Raw genomic sequence first — 24,688 nt, forward strand, 5'->3', positions numbered from 1 at the left:
ATGCTAACACAAAACCGTTGGGGCCACCAATATTTTAAATATATAGTCATATATATTATAGAAATTTTAAAGTTGTTCATTTCAAGGTGAGATGACTATGAATTGCATCATTTAACTCCCGACTTGCTATCAAAATCAGTACTGACCTTCTTCCACTGGGGGATGAGGAGGACCAGCATGATGAGGACTTTCTCAAACATCATGATAAGGATGTAGAGGATACACTGACCCAACCATGCTGTGCATTGTATGGGCTCTCCTAAACAAACACAAATAAGACATAATGAAAACAGAGTAATTTTGGTCAAATGTCTTATACTGATTATAGTCCCAGTTGCGCAATTAGGATCAGGTAGAGGGCGCCTAAAATGTGAGTTTGACTGCGGTTTGAGGCCATGATCAAAAGTGCCTTAGCAGTAGCCTGGAAGGATCTATTATCTATCTTTTCAATAACTAGTTGAAGTTTAAGTCCTTAGGGACAGACCTATTGCAGCAAATAAGAAATGGGATTAAATGTATACAGCAATGCCTTTTTTGATTATTTTATTCACACAATGATAACAAGTAAAAATGTATGCTGAACATCAAAATATGTACCTAAACACAGCAGAGGAGCAACTGAGAGCTTGTGCAACTGTTTGTTTGTTCAAGAATACTAATTCAAGGCTGCAGTTGAACTCTGGTATTGAGCTGTTACTGGATGATTCCCTCCAACAGTTAAATACATCACATAAACAAATAAAATTATCTAATATTGCTCATTCACTCCACAGGGGAACCTGGTATGGAAATGATAATAGTTACAGGGGCAGTATTGGTCATTACCACCAAATCACCAAAAATGACACCCGGGCAAGGCCCCCGCTTCTGCCCACTGCTCCCCTCACCTCCCAGGGGGTGAACAAGGGGATGGGTCAAATGCTGAGTACAAATTTCACCACACCTAGTCTGTGTGTGACAATCATTAGTACTTTACCTTTAATTAAACTTTAAATTTTACTGAATGATTACATTTTTGATCACAATTATAATCAGACAAAAACATTTGATAACGGTGTAACAAAATCAATTAAATATTCAAATTATTTCCAACTTTTGGCTCTAATTTTAAAATTTTGTTTTTTCCTTCAAAGTGTAACTGCAATCTTTTTGGAATTTTGCCTATCATTCACAATCCTTATGGAAGACAAGAACACATATGTCTTTGTTTTTTTATATGAATTCTAACTTGTAAATAAATGCGATCAAAAGTCCACTTACAATTGAGTCTGTGGTAGGTGTTGTTTTTTACGGCTATAAAGTGCTTAAAATATTTACACGCCCCAATCAAGGTTTTATATACACTGTTACTATATACAGTATGTAATATAGCAACAGGCAGATTCATGATAACACTTAATATTAACATATTTTGCTCATTTTAAGCACACGGCAGCATATTAATTTCACAAACGTATCACTATGTTTGCTTTTGCCTTCAACATCATCACTGATTACTACTTACGGCAGAATTCATGAGAGCCAACAAACGTAATAAAACATCACTTACTCTACAATGTCTGCTAACATTGACCCAACTGTTACAATGTTCATATATTCCTGTTGAGACATACATACTGCTGAGCCTCATAGGTGTGAAACCAAACATCTTTTCGTGACTTTCCCAACATTTCCGTGTCTAAATTGGATTCCAAAGTTGACCAACTTTTAAATTATATCCTCATCCTTTTACTATAAAGGTGAGAGGCATTTTAAAAAAATCTAGTTTACATTTTCATGAACTCCCGAGGCGAGAAAGCAGCTCCCCAACTTAATATAGCAGCAACAAGCTCGTTAGCTTTCTCTGACAATGCATCGCGAAAAATAGTTTGTCTGCGTCAATGCTTAAAATAACAATGTCATTATTACCTGGTTAAAATTCAGGTCAGGAAATGTAAATGAATTATTGGCGCTTTTTGGATGGTTATTTAGAGGGATTTATGGGCTGAATAGACAACCTACCATTGACTCAATTGTAATTGGACTTTTATTTACGAGTTAGAATCCATTAAGAAAATACATCCGTCTTCTTGTCTCTTAAAGATTGTGAACTATGAGGGAAATTCCAAAAAACTGCAGTTTCCCTTTGAAACGCTCCTGTGTTTAGGGACTTATTTCCTGAGTTAAAAAAAAAAAACTACAAAATATTTTTTGATGATAAAAAAATCGATCTAACCACTGTATCAACATGTAATGATACTATACATGGTATCGTTACTCGTTTGCAGTTGGCATATGCTTCTACAATGTGTTAAACTGTTGTTTGTCCTCCATGGATGATACTTGTCAAAACACTGTAACTTACCTTTACTTTTTGCCACCATTGAATTGAGAAATTGCTGACGTGGCTTTGCGCTATGGAGGGATATTAGCCGCTAGTGAGAATGCTACATTACGCTGAGGACGCGTTTGTTCACTTGTCACTGTCAAATTTGCGGCACACAGCTAGAATGTGTCATCAACTTGCGTTATCATGATGTAACAATAGTATTAAATGTTCTATCGTCGGCCACATATAATTTCTGTCGTATATCATCTACAGTGGGCAGTGAGAGTAGGATAAAGAAACCTTTTCAATCCTCACCATATTCTCCAAAGCGGAGAGACTCCCACTGCCTCCACTCGACAACCGCACTGACAGCTCGTATGCCAGAGTAGATCAACAACATTCCCAATGAGGCATCTAATAGGAAGTTAATGAGGTATCTAGGAAAACGGAAAATATTATATAGAAATATTAAAAAGTGATGAGAAAAAACACAAAAATATAGGATGATGGTCAAACAGGAAAGAGTGACTCACAGCGAGCAGGGATCCTCCTCTGTAAGGTCTGAAAGGTAAACATTAGCAAAGTGGATGAAAAGCATCCCAATAGCCTGCTTGGAAGTATCCAGGAACCTGCCCGGTGATACAAGACATATGATAAACAGTACTTATAAAGCATGGTAATGTTGTGGGACTCATTTGAAGACTGACCAGATTTTCCAGGGTCTCCGCTCATGTTTGGGCTCCCTGAGGCGTTTTACTGTGGGGAAAAAAGACCGGATGCTGTAAGTGAGATGTGCAACAGATCATGCAAAATTAATGAAATCAATTCAGCTGAATTTTCTGTCCAAACTCTTGTTCTATATTCAATCAGGAAACAACCCTGTATTCAGCACAAATACAGTGGAATCTTAACCACCCAAAATGTTGTTTTGCTTGGAATTTGACCAAAATATTTGCCACCGTGTAAAACAACTTAGCCTAACTCAATTAATTGAGCTTTTTTCCTTTTCTTTTTACAGATATTTTTCAATTCTTATTAAAAAAAAGATTAAGTTATTATAAATGTTATTTTTTTTCAATAATAGACAATAATTATAATGTACACGGATTATTTGTCTAATCTTGAACGGGTTTGTGCTGAAAACAAAGTTTCGTTGTACTTGTGCAATGACAATACAGACCTATCTATCTATCTATCTATCTATCTAATGTAACATGACTGGGACATCAACCTGTCCAATTAGGGAGCAATGCTGCTTGTGAGTCAGTAGGGGGGTAGTATGACGCTGGTTTGCAGTTTAGCCCGAATGGCACATCAATGCGAGCAATGTCAAGGTTTGCTATGTCTACCAGTACAGTGTCAAGGGCATGTAAGAGATACCAGGAGAAAAGTCCCTTCACCAGCAGACCTGAAAGGCGTAAGAGGACAACAGTGCAGGATCACCATCTGCTCCTTTGTGCAAGGAAAAACATGAAGTGCACTGCCAGAGCTTTACAAATTGACCTCCAGTAGGCCACTAATGTGCATGATTCTGCTCACACAGTCAGAAACAGACTTAAATGGGGCCAAGTCTAACAACCCAAGGACAGAGTTGAAATTATTTGCCAAAGACGACTAGGAATTGGTAGATCTGTGCTCTTTACTGTAAAGCAAGGCCAGTATAACAGCGGGTCAGTAACGGTGTGAGGAGGCATATCCTTACAGGGCCGCACAAACCACCATGTGTTAACCAGAGATATCCTCACTGCCTTGAGTAAGGATAAGATCCTAAGACCTATTGGCGGAAAATATGCTGACGCTTTGCGCCTGGACTCCTTCTGATGCATGACAATGTGCTGCCTCATGCATTTTCTGCATGACAAAGGACTTGATGCTATGGACTGGTCAGTCCATTCCCCAAACCTGAATCAAATCAAGAAAGGTGCTTCCTTAGAATATCACTGACCCACCACTAAACAGGCCTTGTCACACCATAGACTGTCCAGGAGTTGACTAATGCACTGATTCAAGTCTGGGAGAAAAATTCTCAGGAGAACATCAAGAACATGCCCATAAAAGTGCATGGAGGTCAATGATACATACTACTAAGCCTCATTTCGAATTGTCTGAGAAATTTTAACAGATGGTACATCAACTGTCATTTGATTTTTACACTTAATCTGGATCTCTACAGAGATCATTCTTAAATTATTCGTTATTTCATTCATCCATATCAATAGATTTCATTTTTTTGGGCTGCATTATTTTTTTGGGCATTGTTCTTTTTCTCTGGTCTTTGCTTTGAACAAGTACATAAAAAGTATTTAAAACATGCTTGCTGAATTTCCCCCAGGGGTCAATAAAGTACTTTCTATTCTATTTGTTTAACTAATCTCTCCTGTGTCTCATCTGATGTCATACACAACTTGTTTTCTGAAATAGGTATTTTTAATGATCATTTTGCTGCTAGCGGGGTGTATAAAATAGTCAGGTTTGTCATGGATACAAAGGATGATGGGTATTTGTTTATGTTGTGTTACCGAGAGGATGTCCTCCCGTAATGTGTTTGTCAATATTGTTTGGTGTGGCTTCACAGCGTGGCGCATATTACTAAGAGTGTTAAAATTGTTTATATCACAACCATTAGTGTACTCTGTGTCACCCAGAATGCCTTGCAGTCGTGTGCGTGTTGCTGCGGAAGCCACACACAACATGTTGTTGGACTGACAAGCAGATCAAACATGCTGTAGAGGGCGACAAAGTCAATGACTTCATAGCACGCCCTAATACTTATTATCGGGGTTACTACCGGTAGTCATTCTAGAGAATATTAGCGTCTCCTATTGTCTTCTTCGCTTTGTGACACGGGTCTTATATGGCTCTTTGAATGGCAAAGGATACCGATCCCAGAACCATGTATATCAAATATTTCCGGATGATTCAACCGCCACCCGGCCGAATCTAATTAAAATCAATTTTTTCGTCATGTCACCCGCCCGACCCGCGGTTTATCCGCGGACTCCGCGAATGAGACCGCAAACCGCGCATTTCTAGTGTGTACATTTTGAAAATACTGTATATAATGTGCATGGGGGTTGAATTATTTTGAGTGAAACTGTTGATTGTGCATGTTTTTGGACTGTGGATTTTGAGTGAATTCATGCAAGCAGGAGGTAGAAAATGCAAACTTCGCTCAGAGGTGATATTCATTTTTTTTTTTTTTAAACACTCTTGAGACATGATCGCTTAGCACTGGCCCCACTGTTGACAAATGTACTGTAATATTGTAGCAGCTCCTGTAAAGCTGATATGTTTGTGAATAGTCTAATTAATGGGCTTTAAAGTCCCAATTGTAATTAATCCCTGAGAGCAAAGGAAAGAAGGTTCCAGACTGAATATGAAGAGATGTCCTATACAAATAAAACCCTTGCTGTTCCTTACAAATTAGTATTGTTATCTTAAAATCAGGTATAATAGAAGGAGTTTTACTTTTTAAAATAAAATTCACAATGAAACAACTGATAGTATAATTGTTTTAGGTTAACAAACTATCATTAAAGGTGAAAGGTCATTTTATTGTTTCGTAAAACCAATACTATACTGTTAGGTTAGAAAATTACACACAAAATTGTGACTTCAATTATTGTGTGACTTCATACTGAACACACCCAGCGCAAAGCCGGCAGTGATGTGTGATCTGGACACAGGCGAGGGCCTCTTTCAAACATGCATACATGTCCTGCTCACAGTGCTGCTCAGAACAGAACAGTGATACTGAACACTCTTCTTCTCTGCTTTCCACAAGAGGCTGCACTGTGACGAGACGCACACGACTGAGACTGCGCTCATTAAGCCACACAGCTGTCAGCTCTGTGCCAGAGACCGACCCAATGGAACCACAACTCTGTTTACCAGTGTTTACCTTGGCCATAATGTGCACAGAAAGCACCAGCCACTACTGTAGCTGGTGATCTTTTTATTCTAAATTTACTACATTTGGAAAAAAAAGCTAATTTTTGAAAAACATTTAAAACAAATTTACAGAATGTACATAAATACAGTTCTGATGTAAAAACCCTGTTTCCATATGAATTGGGAAATTGTGTTAGATGCAAATATAAACGAAATACAATGATTTGCTAATCCTTTTCAACCCATATTCAATTGAATGGACTACAAAGACAAGATAATTGATGTTCAAACTTATAAACTTTATTTTTGAAAATAATAATAAACTTAGAATGGCTGCAACATGTGCCAAAGTAGTTGGGAAAGGGCATGTTCACCACTGTGTTACATCACCTTTTCTTTTAACAACACTCAATAAACGTTTGGGAACTGAGGAAACTAATTGTTGAAGCTTTGAAAGTGGAATTCTTTTCCATTTTTGTTTTATGTAGAGCTTCAGTCGTTCAACAGTCTGGGGTCTACGCTGTCGTATTTTACGCTTCATTATGCGCCACAAATCTTCGATGGGAGACAGGTCTGGACTGCAGGCGGGCCAGGAAAGTACCCGCACTCTTTTTTTACGAAGCCACGCTGTTGTAACACGTGCTGAAGGTGGCTTGGCATTGTCTTGCTGAAATAAGCAGGGGTGTCCATGAAAAAGAAGGCACTTAGATGGCAGCATATGTTGTTCCAAAACCTGTATGTACCTTTCAGCATTAATGGTGCCTTCACAGATGTGTAAATTACCCATGCCTTGGGCATTAATGCACCCCCATACCATCACACATGCTGGCTTTTGAAGTTCGCTTTCCCTTTGGTCCGGATAACATGATGTAAAATATTTCCAAAAACAATTTGAAATGTGGATTTGTCAGAGCACAGAACACTTTTCCACTTTGCATTAGTCCATCTTAGATGATCTCGGGCCCAGAGAAGCCGGCGGAGTTTCTGGATGTTGTTGATAAATGGCTTTCGCTTTGCATAGTAGAGCTTTAACTTGCACTTACAGATGTAGCGACCAACTGTATTTAGTGACAGTGGTTTTCTGAAGTGTTCCTGAGCCCATGTGGTGATATCCTTTAGAGATTGATGTCGGTTTTTGATACAGTGCCGTCTGAGGGATGGAAGGTCACGGTCATTAAATGTTGGTTTCCGGCCATGCCGCTTACGTGCAGTGATTTCTCCAGATTCTCTGAACCTTTTGATGATATTATGGACCGTTGATGTTGGAATCCCTAAATTTCTTGAGAAACATTGTTCTTAAAATGTTTTACTATTTGCTCACGCAGTTGTGGATAAAGGAGTGTACCTCGCTCCATCCTTTGTTGTGAAAGACTGAGTATTTTTTAGGACGCTTTTTTTATACCCAATCATGGCACCCACCTGCTCCCAATTAGCCTGCACACCTGTGGGATGTTCCAAATAAGTGTTTGATGAGCATTCCTCGACTTTATCAGTATTTATTGCCACCTTTCCCAACTTCTTTGTCACGTGTTGCTGGCATCAAATTCTAAAGTTAATGATTATTTGCACACAAAAAAAATGTTTATGTAGCGAATATGGGTTGAAAATGATTTGCAATTCATTGTATTCCATTTATATTTACATCTAACACAATTTCCCAACTCATATGGAAACGGGGTTTGTATTTTCCAAAGAGACAGTTGTGCCTTACTTTCTTTAAAATGTAAAAAAAAAATTGTCAACTAAAAAAAAACAGTTAATTAATGGCTGCGTTCCATTTACTGTTAAATGCATCAGGCGTTGCATCCAGTTGTAATTCAAAACAATACAGTGACATTAGGATCACAGCAAGCACCATTTACCGTATTTCCTTGAATTGCCGCAGGGCATAGAGTATGCGCCTGCCTTGAATTACTTGCTTCCCAAAATAATTAGCGCATGCTTAGTATTACCGCTTGGTGAAAGTCGTGACATCACGAGTGACACTTCCCCTGTCATCATTTTCAAAATGGAGGAGGCTGATTTCAATACCGGTAATTTGAAATCGCATAGAGGAAAGAAGATTAAGAGCTATTCAGTAGGATTTAAGGTCCAAGCTTACATCACACTCAAATTTTTACTGCATTTCTTTGGTAAGTGCTGGAGTGAGAAGAGGTTTTAAAATAATTAGCGCATGCTTACTTTTACCGCATGCCTTTGGTAAGCGCAAGAGTGAGAAGAGGTTTTAAATTAATTAGCGCCCCGGCGGCAATTCAAGGAAATATAATAACTGTGTTCTATTGCCCATTGGAGACTAGCAATTTGCCAAGTTAAAACAAAATCCATTTCTAACATGTATGTGTTTTTGGCACGACAGTGAGTTAGTGGTTAATATCAGTTTTGGCCTCAAAATGTGGAGTTGGCATGTTCTCGTTGCGCTTGCAAAGGCTTATTTGCAAATATACCTCACGCTCAATAGTGACACGAAAAAACAAAAATTGGAAAGAAAACACCTCAAAATATCTTGTGAGATTTCCACTTGGAACCTAAACTAGGAATTATTGCACAATACAAAATGTATTGTTTTAGTTAAGCCACCGAATAACAGTAGCAGTGATGGAAAAGAGGAAACGTGTTTATGACCATGAAACAGGAAGTGGACCCTATTTGATTTAGAGTCTAGATTCATGAATACTGTGTTGTACGGAATTGTTGGTACAGTAAATGAGCCAGATTATAGCATAGTTGCTCATTTCCTTTTGTAGTCCCCATGGCAGTGTGAGTAGCATTGGGACTGGCACCAGGTCTTACTCAAAGGCTATAACTCAGATGGGAGAAGCTAGATTCGTACTAGGAAATCTAAAGTTTATAAACCGCCGCTCTACATCTGAGCCATGAAGAAAAATGGACAATTTCATTCTGCCTCATTAAAAGTCTCCCGTCTTTCTTCTGGGCATCCCGCTCATGTCGAGGGGTGCAACCAATTGTCGACAAGTATCGACGCTGACAAATTAATTTGTCAACAATAATCGGTGATGTCATCACACATGAATACCTAGTTTTTATGTCCTCCGTGATACGATAGCATTTAAAGAAGTGGCATTATGTCGGAAAACTAGAGAATGCAATATTAACTCGGTAAGATTTTGCACCTTTGTAGCTAGCTAACAAGCGCGAGACGAAGTTGTGTGAAAAATAGATTAAACTATCATTTTAGCAAAGGTCCGCCAGATAAACTTAGTGTAAATCAATTCAAGTCCTTTTTTTATTTGTCTGGAACTTCAGGTGTGAAGCAGTGTAAATTTGCAGTGCAAAAAGAAAGTCACAATAACAAACATAAATCTCACACACACCCACACACACACACACACACACACACACACACTAGGCATCATGGCGCCAATATAATAAAATAATAAATATATAATCTATTAGTAACTAAAATGTTCAGAATTAATTGTGTCTAATGTATGGCTTAACATCAATCATTACAAAATACATGTTTCTTTTTGAGGAAGTTAAATAGCTTTGGTGTTTGTTTTTATTGCTTGCTTTTTAAAATAGACAAACGTTAATTAGGTTTCTTAGATTTTTGTAACAACCTAATGAGCAGCAAAATTACAGTATAAATAAATATTTCTGAATAAATTAGTTATTTGTGTTAGTTGGCACATGCTTAAAAATATATTGAGCTAAATTTAAAAACAGATGCTTAAATTACAGCCATTAAATAGGTTTCTGGTTCATATTCTGATTAGTCGACTAATCGTTAATGTTAAGAATTCTCCATGTTATTTACGTTTCAAATACTTTATTTTGAAGCATTTCTTGACAGTGTCACTTCCGCTTCCTTCCTGTAGGTGTCACTTCCGCTTCCCGTTTGACGTGTGTTAATGTGTGCTGACTTGTTTCTCTGTTATGTTTAATCGGTGATCTAGTCCTTGACGATGGGAGTATGTTAATTATTATATAAGAATCATTTAGTTTATTAATAGACATCAGTGTGTTTGTGTAACATTTACTGGTGTTTTATTAATATTATTAGTGCTGTGTTGTCAGAATGCTACGAGCTAACATCTCCCTGTTTAGGATAGCATTGATGCTACTAATGTGGCTAGTTCATGTGCCATTGTGAAAATGCAATATATTATGTCTCTAGTACTTTACTTAGAGCATATCTATAGGCATAATATATATAAATATTGTTGTTTAGATAAATTATATAAATGCTGATGGGTGTTTGTTTGTGGTTTACAGATACTAGCTGCACCTAATATAACCCAATATGCACCATAAAAGTTGGAAGAGTCCAAATGATGATCGTGTGTTCTCTGACCGGAACCCCAACGTGGTCAATATCCCAAAAAAACAGTCGCAGAGTTCTATACTCAACAGTTAAGATAATCAAGGACTAATCGATAGGGGTGTAACGGTACGTGTATTTGTTGTATTGAACCGTTTCGGTACGGGGGTTTCGGTCCGATTCGGAGGTGTACCGAACGAGTACATATGCTAGTAGCGACTTGGCTAGGACAAACTGTAAAAGCCAGAGTTGCAAGACCCTCCTGCCTCGTTAAGATCTCCCGTTTGGGAACACTTTGGCTGCGCGATACAACAATGGAGGACGGAGGTTTGCCGAGATTGTTCAGCAGCTGATTCTGACAACACGTCAAACATTTGTTGCACCTTTCCTGCTTCCGACTCCCAGAGTGTCTCCTCCAGGGCTGTTGTATTCTCGGGGGCAAAACCCTTCACTCTACCCGGCAGTGGGTTTCCACAGCTCCGGACTCCAGGGTAAATGAAGAGTCCAGCGATTAGTTGCAAATCGTGGGTGTTAATCAGAGGCTGAGTTGACTTTAAACTGTTTAATGTTGCACTTTCTATATGTAGAAGAAAAGTTTTGTCATTTTATGTAATCTCAGCAACAACTTCAGGCAGTTTAATCTTGATAAACGTGGACCCCGACTTAAACAAGTTGAAAGACTTATTGGGGTGTTACCATTTAGTGGTCAATTGTATAGAATACGTACTGTACTGTGCAATCTACTAATAAAAGTCCCATTCAATCAATCAAAAAAAAAGTACTTTAGATGTAGAAAGGTTTTGTTAGGAAACCAATTCTGAGCCTTATCTTATTTAGTTTTTATTTTATATATAAACTCCTCTCTGAGCTGCAACCTTATGGTAGAGGAGTTTGCGTGTCCCAATGATCCTAGGAGCTATGTTGTCCGGGGGCATAAAGCCCCCTGGTAGGGTCTCCCAAGGCAAACAGGTTCTAGGTGAGGGATCAGACAAAGAGCAGCTCGAAGACCTCTATGAAGAAGAAAAAGCATGGACCCAGATTTCCCTCGCCTGGACGCGGGTTACCGGGGCCCCCCTCTGGAGCCAGGCCCGGAGGTGGGGCACGATGGCGAGCGCCTGGTGGCCGGGCCTGTTCCCATGGGGCCCGGCCGGGCACAGCCCGAAAAGGCAACGTGGGTCACCCCTCCAATGGGCTCACCACCCATAGCAGGGGCCATAGAGGTCGGGTGCAATGTGAGCTGGGTGAAAGCCGAAGGCAGGGCACTTGGCGGTCCGATCCTCGGCTACAGAAGCTAGCTCTTGGGACGTGGAACGTCACGTCACTGGGGGAAAAGGAGCCTGAGCTAGTGCGCGAAGTCGAGAAATTCCGGCTGGATATAGTCGGACTCACTTCGACGCACAGCAAGGGCTCTGGAACCACTTCTCTCGAGAGGGATTGGACACTCTTCCACTCTGGCGTTGCCGGCAGTGAGAGGCGACGGGCTGGGGTGGCAATTCTTGTTTCCCCCCGGCTCAAAGCCTGTACCTTGGAGTTCAACCCGGTGGACGAAAGGGTAGCCTCCCTCCGCCTTCGGGTGGGGGGACGGGTCCTGACTGTTGTTTGTGCTTATGCACCAAACAGCAGTTCAGAGTACCCACCCTTTTTGGGAACACTCGAGGGAGTACTGGAAAGTGCTCCCCCGGGTGATTCCCTTGTCCTACTGGGAGACTTCAACGCTCACGTTGGCAACGACAGTGAAACCTGGAGAGGCGTGATTGGGAAGAATGGCCGCCCGGATCTGAACCCGAGTGGTGTTATGTTATTGGACTTTTGTGCTCGTCACAATTTGTCCATAACAAACACCATGTTCAAACATAAGGATGTCCATATGTGCACTTGGCACCAGGACACCTTAGGCCGCAGTTCCATGATCGACTTTGTAGTTGTGTCATCGGATTTGCGGCCTTATGTTTTGGACACTCGGGTGAAGAGAGGGGCGGAGCTTTCTACCGATCACCACCTGGTGGTGAGTTGGCTGCGATGGTGGGGGAGGAGGCCGGACAGACCTGGGAGGCCCAAACGCATTGTGAGGGTCTGCTGGGAACATCTGGCAGAGTCTCCTGTCAGACAATGTTTCAATTCCCACCTCCGGAAGAACTTTGAACATGTCACGAGGGAGGTGCTGGACATTGAGTCCGAGTGGACAATGTTCCGCACCTCTATTGTCGAGGCGGCAGATCAGAGCTGTGGCCGCAAGGTAGTTGGTGGCTGTCGGGGCGGAAATCCTAAAACCCCTTGGTGGACACCAGCGGTGAGGGATGCCGTCAAGCTGAAGAAGGAGTCCTATCGGGTCCTTTTGGCTCATAGGACTCCGGAGGCAGTGGACAGGTACCGACAGGCCAAGCGGTGTGCAGCTTCAGCGGTCGCGGAGGCAAAAACTCGGACATGGGAGGAGTTCGGGGAAGCCATGGAAAACGACTTCCGGACGGCTTCGAAGCGATTCTGGACCACCGACCGCCGCCTCAAGAAGGGGAAGCAGTGCACTATCAACACCGTGTATGGTGCGGATGGTGTTCTGCTGACCTCGACTGCGGATGTTGTGGATAGGTGGAAGGAATACTTCGCAGACCTCCTCAATCCCACCAACACGTCTTCCTATGAGGAAGCAGTGCCTGGGGAATCTGTGGTGGACTCTCCTATTTCTGGGGCTGAGGTCGCTGAGGTAGTTAAAAAGCTCCTCAGTGGCAAGGACCCAGGGGTGGACGAGATCCGCCCGGAGTTCCTTAAGGCTCTGGATGCTGTGGGGATGTCTTGGTTGACAAGACTTTGCAGCATCGCGGGGACATCGGGGGCGGTACCTCTGGATTGGAAGACCGGGGTGGTGGTTCCTCTCTTTAAGAAGGGGGACCGGAGGGCGTGTTCCAACTATCGTGGGATCACACTCCTCAGCCTTCCCGGTAAGGTTTATTCAGGTGTACTGGAGAGGAGGCTACGCCGGATAGTCGAACCTTGGATTCAGGAGGAACAGTGTGGTTTTCGTCATGGTCGTGGAACTCTGGACCAGCTCTATACTCTCGGCAGGGTTCTTGAGGGTGCATGGGAGTTTGCCCAACCAGTCTACATGTGCTTTGTGGACTTGGAGAAGGCATTCGACCGTGTCCCTCGGGAAGTCCTGTGGGGAGTGCTCAGAGAGAATGGGGTATCGGACTGTCTTATTGTGGCGGTCCGTTCCCTGTACGATCAGTGCCAGAGCTTGGTCCGCATTGCTGGCAGTAAGTCAAACACATTTCCAGTGAGGGTTGGACTCTGCCAAGGCTGTCCTTTGTCACCGATTCTGTTCATAACTTTTATGGACAGAATTTCTAGGCGCAGTCAAGGCGTTGAGGGGTTCCGGTTTGGTAACCGCAGGATTAGGTCTCTGCTTTTTGCAGATGATGTGGTCCTGATGGCTTCATCTGACCGGGATCTTCAGCTCTCGCTGGATCGGTTCGCAGCCGAGTGTGAAGCGACCGGAATGAGAATCAGCACCTCCAAGTCCGAGTCCATGGTTCTCGCCCGGAAAAGGGTGGAATGCCATCTCCGGGTTGGGGAGGAGACCCTGCCCCAAGTGGAGGAGTTCAAGTACCTAGGAGTCTTGTTCACGAGTGAGGAGTGAAGAGTGGATCGTGAGATCGACAGGCGGATCGGTGCGGCGTCTTCAGTAATGCGGACGTTGTACCGATCCGTTGTGGTAAAGAAGGAGCTGAGCCGGAAGGCAAAGCTCTCAATTTACCGGTCGATCTACGTTCCCATCCTCACCTATGGTCATGAGCTTTGGGTCATGACCGAAAGGATAAGATCACGGGTACAAGCGGCCGAAATGAGTTTCCTCCGCCGTGTGGCGGGGCTCTCCCTTAGAGATAGGGTGAGAAGCTCTGCCATCCGGGAGGAACTCAAAGTAAAGCCGCTGCTCCTTCACATCAAGAGGAGCCAGATGAGGTGGTTCGGGCATCATGTCAGGATGCCACCCGAACGCCTCTCTAGGGAGGTGTTTAGGGCACGTCCAACCGGTAGGAGGCCACGGGGAAGACCCAGGACACGTTGGGAAGAATATGTCTCCCGGCTGGCCTGGGAACGCCTTGGGATCCCCCGGGAAGAGCTAGACGAAGTGGCTGGGGAGAGGGAAGTCTGGGTTTCTCTGCTTAGGCTGTTGCCCCCGCGACCCGACCTCGGATAAGCGGAAGATGATGCATGGATTTATATATAAAACAAAAACTAAATAAGATAAGGCCACATTAACCCTGGCAATGGACCCTGTGTGTATATGTATGTTATGCTATTGTTTACAAATTTGGTAAATAAATAACAAAAAAAATTCATATTTTGTTGTTTTCTTATTGTACCGAAAATGAACCGAACCGTGACCTCTAAACCAAGGCACGTACCGAACTGAAATTTTTGTGTACCGTTATACCCCTACTAATCGACTATTAAAATAGTTGTAGTAGTTGCAGTCCTACAATCTCGATCCTAAAAATCCTCCCTCAAGTCTGGTCAACTGGCAAACTTGTGTAAACTTGCAGCATTTCTGTCATGCAGTTGGTTTTGCGGTGTGTGCTTTTTGACATTTGCATTGTTTTTTGATCCTAGTGCGTTTGAAGTATATTTTCAATTTGCAGTACAGAAGTCAGGTCTTTAAAGTGAACGATGAGAACCAGTTCGCAGTTAGAAGACGTTTGTTTGCAGGCATGTGCACGCCACCTGACTGGACTAGAAAATTAGTTGGGAGTCTAAGGAATGCAGCATTTCACTCACTTTTTTGCTTCTTTGTTCTGTTGTGGTAGTTCAGGTGTACACCATGTAGGGTGTTTTGGTCTGATCTCGAAAATTTTAAGTATCAGTATCAGCATTGGTATGACCAACACTTCCCCTGTAACTCCATGGTATTGTGATGATGCGCAAATTTGTGGTATCACCCAAAACTAATGTGAAGTATCCAAACAACAGAAAGAAGTGTTTAGTAAATTTGAAAATAAGTGCAGATAGAACCATGTTAAAACACAAAGTAACCAGATAACAGTAAATTAACAAGTAGAATAATAATGGTTTTGAGAAAATAATATAACCGGAATATATGTTATATGTTTGCGTATGTCAGCAGACAAATTAGGGGCTTTTTAACACATTTTAAAACAGTTCTATTATCATTCATATATACCAAATGTATATCGTTATTGCAGGAGCTACAATATATGTCGCAATATAGATTTCAGACCATATTGCCTGCCTATCGTACTTTGAATTATTCTGATCTTAATAAAAAATCTTAATAAATTGTATCTTATAACTTCTAACAGTGATTGTTCCCTTGATTTAAAAAAAATATCTACTTAAAAAAAAAAAAGAAATACTGTATTTCCTTGAATTGCCGCAGGGCATTTAGTAGGCGCCTGCCATGAATTACTGCCGGGTCAAACTCGCTTCCCAAAATAATTATGACACTTCCCCTGTCATAATTTTCAAAATTGAGGAGGCTCAGGCTGATTTGAATACCAGTAATTTAAAATCGCATAAAGGGAAGAACATTAAGAGCTATTTGGTAGGATTTAATGTCCTTGCTTACATCACACTCATTTTTTTACTGCATACCTTTGGTAAGTGCCGGAGTGAGAAGAGGTTTTAAAATAATTAGCGCATGCTTACTTTTACCGCATGCCTTTGGTAAGCGCAGGAGTGAGAAGAGGTTTTAAATTAATTAGCGCCCCGGCGGCAATTCAAGGAAATACGTATAACAATGAGCCAGTGATTTTAACAACTTTTTTTTTTTAAGGAATATTTCGTCAAGATCCAACTCCCTTTGAAGAGCCATAAACCACAACATCTAATTTGCGGAGACTCATCCCACGGGATGAGTTTGCTAAGTACAAAAATGAGCCGAAATTGAATGAAATAAACTGCTGATCTAAATGTGTCCACTAGATGTGGCAATAGTAATTCTTTGTAGATGATGCTACACAAAAAATAAAACACATGATGTTAGTGCACCAGTCGAGAAAAATTAGCAAACTACATGAATAACATCCTGGGAATAAGCAGTAGAAAATGGATGGATAGATGGATCTTGATAGGTTGAAAATTAACACCATTGAGTTGACTGATTAACATTATCACATTCAGAAAGTATAAATAACGACAAATAAAAATTGAATACTTTTAACCGCAACATGTACGTGTTAAAAAAATCCCAACCACATTATGATTAGTACATTTTCATCACATCAAGCATCATAAACAAACGAATCCTTAAACACATGTATTCAACTTCCACCCAGTTGTTTAGTATTGGATTAGTTCTGCGTTTACCTCTGTTGGCTATTGTTCATTAACCTGACTCTTGCCAGATCCACACAAGGACTTCTCAATAAGAGATGTATTCAGAAGGCGGGGAGGCCTTGTAAAAATATAATTGTAAGTGACTGTATAGACCACTTGTCCGTTATCTTGAATGACGTGATACTTCAACCACTCACATCGAAATCAACCCGTGACGCTGATGAGAGCGTCGTTGGGAAATCCAGAACAGAACAGCCGACATATTGGATAACGACAGAGCGAAAAGTTAGAGAACTTTTACTGAAACAACGCAGCAATGTAAGTAGACGATCGATGTCGTCTGTGCAAAGAAAAAGTGCAAAATCAATGTCAGCACACGAGTCCTCGCTGCGTGCCACCATTGTTGTTTGAATCAGACAGTCGCTTCGGCACTACATCACATCTATGAAATCCCGCCCGGCGATCCTGATGGGTTCATTATTTTTTGATATCTTGAAGGAGTTTGCATTGCCCTTGATCCTGGATCCTTGTGTGGAGCTCAGGAAGCTACAAGGATCTGGAGAGAGTCAGGTTAATTAACCTACTCAGTGGCCTAGTGGTTGTGAGTTTAAACCCCGGCTGATTCATACCAAAGACTATAAAAATGGGACCCAATACCTCCCTGTTTGGCACTCAGCATCAAGGGTTGGAATTGGGGGTTAAATCACCAAAAATCATTCATGGGCGCAGCTACCGATGCTGCCCACTGCTCCCTTCACCTCCCAGGGGGTGAACAAGGAGATGGGTCAAATGCAGAGGACAAAATTCCCCACACCTAGTGTGTGTGTGTGCGACAACCATAGGTACTTTAACTTTATGGAGTATTTTGTGATTAAATTGAGAAAAGGAAGTGAACAAAAGTTTTAGCAAGTGCTATGTAAAGGAAAAGGGGCAGGATTAAAGAAGCTCTGCTTCTTCCTACTCCTTTTCAAACATGTTGAATAGAGAAACTGGAAATTGTGATGTATCATGTTGCATGTTCCAAAAAAACTCAAAACTGAACTCAACTGAAATAGCCACTTACATCATGTGTTGCCATCATTATAACACTTATAAAAGTCTTTACATTTTTTGCGGGTCTAGACAGATTACTTTTTTGTATTTTTGGTCCAGTGATTCCCAGGCGCGGCCACTGTGCTGCCCACTGCTCCCCTCACCTCCCAGGGGGTGAACAAGGGGATGGGTTAAATGCAGAGGACACATTTCACCACACCTAGTGTGTGCGTGACAATCATTGGTACTTTACTTTAACTTTATATGGCTCTTTTAACATTTTGGGTTGCCGACCCATGGTTTAATGGCATATGTTTGGTATTAGATTAGTTCTGTGTTTACCTCTGCTGGCCATTGTTCATATCATTATCATATCGGAATAAAACTGGACTCGCTGGTGACTGTGGCAGAGAAGAGGACTCTGGACAAACTAGTGAGTATCCTGGATGATGCCAGTCACCCTCTACATAGTGTTATCAGTAGCCGGAGGAGCCTGTTCAGTGCTAGACTGCTTCATCCCAAGTGCAGGACTAATGGACTAAAAAACTCCTTTGTCCCACACGCCATTAGACTGTACAACTCCTCTCTGGAGGGGAAGGGGACGTACTAGGATGACAGGGGATGCAAAACAATAACAGTGCAATACTTTTTCATAACATGGTCACTACTGCCTAGTTTCTCTTGTTATATTCTTATTTTACTGTTATGGTTGCTTTTTGATTTTATTCTTATAGTAATATTTTTCTATTTTTTTCCATTTATAACCCCATTATTTACTTTTTAAATTGATCTCAACTCTGTACACTGCTGCTGGAATTTTAATTTTCCTAAAGGAACTCTCCTGAAGGAATCAATAAAGTACTATCTATCTATCTATTTATTAAAGCAGTGGTTCTCAACCTTTTTTCAGTGATGTACCCACTGTGAACATTTTTTTAATTTAAGTGCCCCTTAATCAGAGCAAAGCATTTTTGGTTGAAAAAAAAAGAGATAAAGAAGTAAAATACAGCACTATGTCATCAGTTTCTGATTTATTAAATTGTATAACAGTGCAAAATATTGCTCATTTGTAGTGGTCTTTCTTGAACTATTTGGAAAAATATATATAAAAATAACTAAAAACTTGTTGAAAAATAAACAAGTGATTTAATTATAAAGAAAGATTTCTACACAGAAGTAATCATCAACTTAAAGACCACTTTGGGGATCGTAATAGAGATCCATCTGGATTTATGAACTTAATTCTAAACATTTGTTCACAAAAAAATACATCTTTAACATCAATATTTATGGAACATGTCCACAAAAAATCTAGTTGTCAACACTGAATATTGCATTGTTGCATTTCTTTTCACAGTTTATGAACTTACATTCATATTTTGTTGAAGTATTATTCAATAAACATATTTATAAAAGATTTTTGAATTGTTGCTATTTTTAAAATATTTTAAAAAAATCTCACGTACCCCTTGGCATACCTTCAAGTACCTCCAGGGGTACGCATACCCCCATTTGATAACCACTGTATTATAGGATAGATGTACAAAACCTAGGGTTTCACGGTGGCAGAGGGGTTATTAGTGCAGTGGTTCTTAACCTTGTTGGAGGTACTGAACCCCACCAGTTTCATATGCACATCCACCGAACCCTTCTTTAGTGAAAAATAAAATGTTTTTCAAATTCAAGACAAAGTTATATGATCTTTTACTGGTGCACAACCGTGCATGAACATCACCTTGTTCAAAGAACAAAACCAACACAGTGCATGAACTCGTAACAAATTACACACCTGCAAATCAGTTTGGGTTCCGCTGTTGCCGTATCCCTAATATGGCGATAGGGAGAAGTTTTTATGTACACGATGAGTCGGGTGTGGCTTGAGTGGAGGCTCCACCGAACCCCTGAGGCCGACTCACCGAACCCCTAGGGTTCGATCGAACCCTGGTTAAGAACCACTGGCCTTAACTGTCTATGCGACATCAATGCTTGGTTAGCCCAGAATTTTTTAATAATGAATGAGGGAAAAACGGAAATTTTAGTTTTTGGTCCGGCCCTCACTGAATTGGAACCATTGCAAAATTATGTGCGTCCCAAAGTCACCAGCCTTGGTGTCACTATAGACAGCGATTTTAAACTAGACTAATAAGTCAATGGCGTTTTAAAATCGTGTTTTTATCACCTTCGTCTTTTAGTAAAGGTTAAACCGTTTTTATCTTTTAACCTTTTTGAACAAGTCGTGCATGCTTTTATTTCAAGTCGCCTGGACTACTGCAATACACTTTATGCTGGCATTAGCCAAAAAGCTCTCTCCCGGTTGCAGTTAGTCCAGAACGCGGCAGCACGACTTTTAACAGGGGCCAGGAAACGCCAGCATATAACCCCAATCCTTGAGAGTTTGCACTGGCTCCCTGTTCATTTTAGAATTGATTTTAAAACATTGCTGTTTGTTTTTAAATCTTTACATGGACTGGGACCTCAATATATCTCGGACCTCATCCAAATTTACATTCCTGCGCGCTCTGAGGTCCGAGAGCCAGTTCCAGCTCGTGGTGCCCAAGACCAGACTTAAGACCAGGGGAGACAGGGCTTTCTCTGTGGTCGGCCCTAAGCTCTGGAACACTCTGCCCCATTGCTTCCACAGTGGAGTGTTTTAAGTCTCGTCTTAAGACACACTTTTATTCTTTGGCTTTTAACACTACGCGAGTTGTGTGGTCCTCTGTTGTCCTCCGTGTTTTTTATACACTTTGATTTCTATTTAACTGTTTTATTTGATTTTACCCTTTAAAACAGTTTTTAATCATATTTGTTTTTTTTTATATTGGTTTTATATTTATTTATTTTTTGTTTTTATTCAGTCATTGGTGGAGCATAATGTTTTTTTAATATTGTTTTTAACATGGCTGTGCAGGACTTTGGAAACGTTATTGTTGTTTAAATGTGCTATATAAATAAAAGGGATTGGATTGGATAGTGTGTCTGCCTCACAATACGAAGTTCCTGAGTAGTCCTGGGTTCATTCCCGGGCTCGGGATCATTCTGTGTGGAGTTTGCATGTCCTCAATGTGTGGGTTCCCTCCGGGTACTCCGGCTTCCTCCCACTTCCAAAGACATGCACCTGGGAATAGGTTGATTGGCAACACTAAATTGGCCCTAGTGTGTGAATGTGAGTGTGAATGTTGTCTGTCTATCTGTGTTGGCCCTGCGTTGTCCCGAATGCCCGATTGTAGCTGAGATAGGCAGGGAATAAGCGGTAGGAAATGGATGGATGTACAAAACATTTTGGTGTTAGAGGGGCTCAGCATCCCAGCTAACTAACATAGTGATGCTGACAATACAAACACACAGCTGGAGTCGGATGATACCCGAGCTTACTCACACATGAGAATGCTGAAAGCCATTACAGCCAGGAGTCCTTGAAGGAAGATCCCAAATGAGTCCATTAGGGCACCATTCTCACAACCCCGGTTATCAGGGCCAGGGGTGGGGGTCGTGTTGCCGAGGGACGGTCCTGCCACGTCCCCCTGCTGGGACAGCGTGTAGAGCCCTCCAGTCATGGATGCGTGAATATAAAAAGATTCACGACAGGAAACAACAACAAAAAATCGGTATCAGCAGATGTTGGTCAGCTAATCGATGCAATAAGTAGGACGGTCTTGTGTGAGCGATGGCGACGTCTCATTCTTCCCGCCTCAGACGTACTTAAAGTAGACTTCAAGTCAGTAACTTATTGTAAATAAACGACGGACTGTAACGTCAACCATAACTTCAGGTCGGTGCTGTGACTGTCAATATTTACTGCAATTCCTTCCAAGTCCCCGGGTGTAACGTGCGTTAACTGCGCAAATTCATAACACTACGCCGATTTAATATCGTATAATAAGCATTTTGTATCAGTACGCATAAAATAAGCGACAAAAAGCGGACACAAGGCACGACCATTACGTACTTAGCTTAGAAGCTAACTAGTCAGTGCGGCTAAGCGAACAGAACAACTCCTCTATCTAGTCGTCGGAAAGGGAATTCGTTCCCAGTTTGAACGCCGGCAAAGCCGCTCGTTTTGCAGCTTTTTAAAACGGCGGCCGAGATGGAAAAATTGCAGGTCATGACTCGCTTCCATCCCGCAGCTTCCCGAACCCCCACACAGAGTCCGGTGCCCACTCATGTTGACAGACGTAGCGTCACGTGACGGACATCGGCGCGAAATGCCCGCTGGGAAATGAAGTCACTTAAGGAAGGGGGGAAAAAATGACACACGTTCTATTTCAAATTAGCTGGCGGTTTTATTGCAGTGTTTGTGTTTTTTAAATCAAGAAATAAAAATGTAATATTTGTAACGACAAAGGTGAGAACAAAATAATCTACAAGTTTTTGTTTTTTTGCATACACAACATAACATTACAGTGAATTACACGACAAGAATTCAATGAGTGAACAAGTTTTCATTCTACAAAGTATCTTTTTGCTTTGAATCTTTAATTTCATTATTTTTTTCTCACATTAATTAAGTGTCACCTAGCCTCACTTAGGTGTGTGCTCAGGGAGAAGGATGCTCCTGTCATGCAGGGTCCCCAGGGATTGTACCAACTAATCTTTTCAACAAATTCTATAAACAATAAATAATGGCATGAATTGGCTCCAATATTTACCTGAATTTTCCTCTGTTTAACCATTGCAATAGTTCATACCAATCTGTGCAAATATTAAGAAAAATTAGAGCATTTTCACATTGCTTAGAGCAGTGGTTCTTAACCTTGTTGGAGGTATTGAACCCCACCCGTTTCATATGCGCATTCCCCGAACCCTTCTTTAGTAAAAAATAAAATGTTTTTTTTTCAAATTCAAGAAAAAGTCATGTTTTTTTTTAAAGGTGCACAAAATGAACCGTGCATGAACATCGCCTTGTTTAAAGAACAAAACCAACACAGTGCATAAACTCACAACAAATTACACACCTTGTACACATTACTATGAATTGATTAACATGGAACCCGACTTAAACAAGTTGAAAAACTTATCCAGGTTTTAACATTTAGTGGTCAATTTTCCGGAATATGTACTGTACTGTGTAAACTGTACTGTTTCGTATACTGTATTGTCTTCCTTTGTAATCTGCGGGTAAAAGTTTCAATCGATCGATCAAACAACCTGCAAATCAGATGGAAAACTAGAGGGAACATTGTTTGGGGGTATCCATAATACGCTGATAGGGAGAAGTTTTTATTTACACGATTAGTCGGATGTGTCTTTACCTCCGTGGCAAAGGCTCCACCAAACCCCTGAGGCCGACTCACCGAACCCCTAGGGTTCGATCGAACCCAGGTTAAGAACCACTGGCTTAGAGTATTTTGCGGAATCATTTTTTCTTGAATTACCCTGTTACGCTAAAGATATTCCCGTACATATACAATATATACAACCGTGCAGTCACAATGTCGTCCCTTGTGCCTGCATTTCAGTGTCTTTGTATCATAAAACAACCTTTTTGGAGGGGGAATCATCTTACTGGGATTAATGTGTCCAAATGCAGTTTTAAGTGTCAAATATGTTTCACTTAAGAGGTGAAACTTGTATTTTTTTTAAAAAATTAAAGTGATTTGACTATTTTCAAGTGCTGGCCATGACTTATGGTATATACACAAATCTCCTCACCAAATATCTTTACAGTTGACGAGGGAATCTGTGAATGTACCATAATAAGAGGCAATAACATTTCTTTTCTATGCACATAAGACAATATATTTTGGTAACAATAAAAAATGGGATGATTTGGAGTAGTCAAGACACAAATAACATAATGAGCCTTCTTTCAAAAATGTAAAAGTTCAAATGCATTACCTTGGAGTCAAAACACACTTGAGAGTTAATAAAGGTTTTTAAACTTATTCAAAGGCTACAGGGAAACTCTTAATTTCAGTCCTCACTTGTGCCTAGGGATGCAACGATTATGGATTTATACTGTACAATTATGGTCCGAGAAGTAATCACGGTTTCATGATTGTTATACATTGATTAATTTCACAACAAAAATATGTATAAAATCTCAAAACTTTCCAGAGATTGAAATGACAGAAAAAATATAAACACTAAAATACCAGTATAGAATATAACATTTTAAACAACCAATATTGTTAATAAACAAACTAATCAATTAATAATTGTATCATTATAATCAAAATAGGACAAATTAAGTCAAGTGTTATCATCAATGCCTATTTATTCATTTTTTATAATTTATTTTATGTTGTGTAATTAATAACTGAAATGCACATAATTATATCTTATCTACACCTGGATGTAGATAGACAGGTGCGTGTTAGTGCCTGGTGTAACTTTGTCAACGTTTCGTGAAGGTTGTGCCGAATCTAACTTACTAGCATAATGTCCAAGTAGAGGATTTACAACATAATGAGGCCTTTGCGATTAAATAACTGTGGCATTTTTAATCACACTTATTAGTAAAGGCGATTAATCGTTGCATCCCTATTTGTGCCTGGACCGGAAGTGTTTCATTAACCCTGCGCAGATTTCTTTCACACCAAAAATCTTAATGTACTTTTTTCATCAATCTCCTTTGTACTCTTTTCCAACACAACATAGAGGATTCGAGACGGTATCCAGTGTAGGAAATGTCAAAATGGGACATTATTACAGTGTTTTGTTTTGTTTTTAAGTACGACTTAAGTCTTTTGTTCATTGTCCTCCAGCTACGTGGCAAACTGTTGATAAAATGCCAGTTTGACCCTCTCGATGTGGTGACACAGCTTGATGGCCGGCCCCAGTTTCAGGTCCATACACTCTTGCACAGTTGGCAGGTTCAGCAGCAGGAGAGCCTGACCGTCGATTTCCTACGACAGGTTTGACAGTGATTATTATAAATCCCAGTG

The 24,688-nt window shown here is 40.8% G+C and overlaps 3 protein-coding genes across 11 annotated transcripts in view; all 3 read right to left on the reverse strand.

The window, feature by feature from the left end:
- LOC133535322 (store-operated calcium entry regulator STIMATE-like) overlaps positions 1-21,989 on the reverse strand; it is a 38,763-nt gene extending 16,774 nt beyond the window's left edge. For all 6 annotated transcript variants that reach the window (XR_009802200.1, XR_009802201.1, XM_061875031.1 and 3 more), the window contains exons 1-5: positions 21,181-21,989; positions 3,016-3,064; positions 2,842-2,937; positions 2,624-2,745; positions 147-259 (exon numbers count right to left, since the gene is read on the reverse strand). Coding sequence is in view for 4 of the 6 variants with exons in the window: in XM_061875031.1 (XP_061731015.1) it covers positions 147-259; positions 2,624-2,745; positions 2,842-2,937; positions 3,016-3,064; positions 21,181-21,358 (558 nt within the window). In the remaining 2 variants the exon portion in view is untranslated. The remainder of the gene's footprint in view (positions 1-146; positions 260-2,623; positions 2,746-2,841; positions 2,938-3,015; positions 3,065-21,180) is intronic.
- asip1 (agouti signaling protein 1) overlaps positions 1-24,688 on the reverse strand; it is a 213,461-nt gene that overhangs the window by 56,227 nt on the left and 132,546 nt on the right. The window lies entirely within an intron of this gene.
- The window catches only part of LOC133535324 (scm-like with four MBT domains protein 1), a 39,646-nt gene continuing 37,017 nt past the window's right edge, over positions 22,060-24,688 (reverse strand). For both annotated transcript variants that reach the window (XM_061875034.1, XM_061875032.1), the window contains exon 20: positions 22,060-24,649. In XM_061875034.1, the coding sequence (XP_061731018.1) occupies positions 24,509-24,649 (141 nt within the window). In that variant the 3' untranslated portion in view covers positions 22,060-24,508. The remainder of the gene's footprint in view (positions 24,650-24,688) is intronic.

Source organism: Nerophis ophidion, linkage group LG16 (assembly GCF_033978795.1).
Source record: "Nerophis ophidion isolate RoL-2023_Sa linkage group LG16, RoL_Noph_v1.0, whole genome shotgun sequence".
NCBI classification, from domain to species: Eukaryota; Metazoa; Chordata; class Actinopteri; order Syngnathiformes; family Syngnathidae; genus Nerophis; species Nerophis ophidion.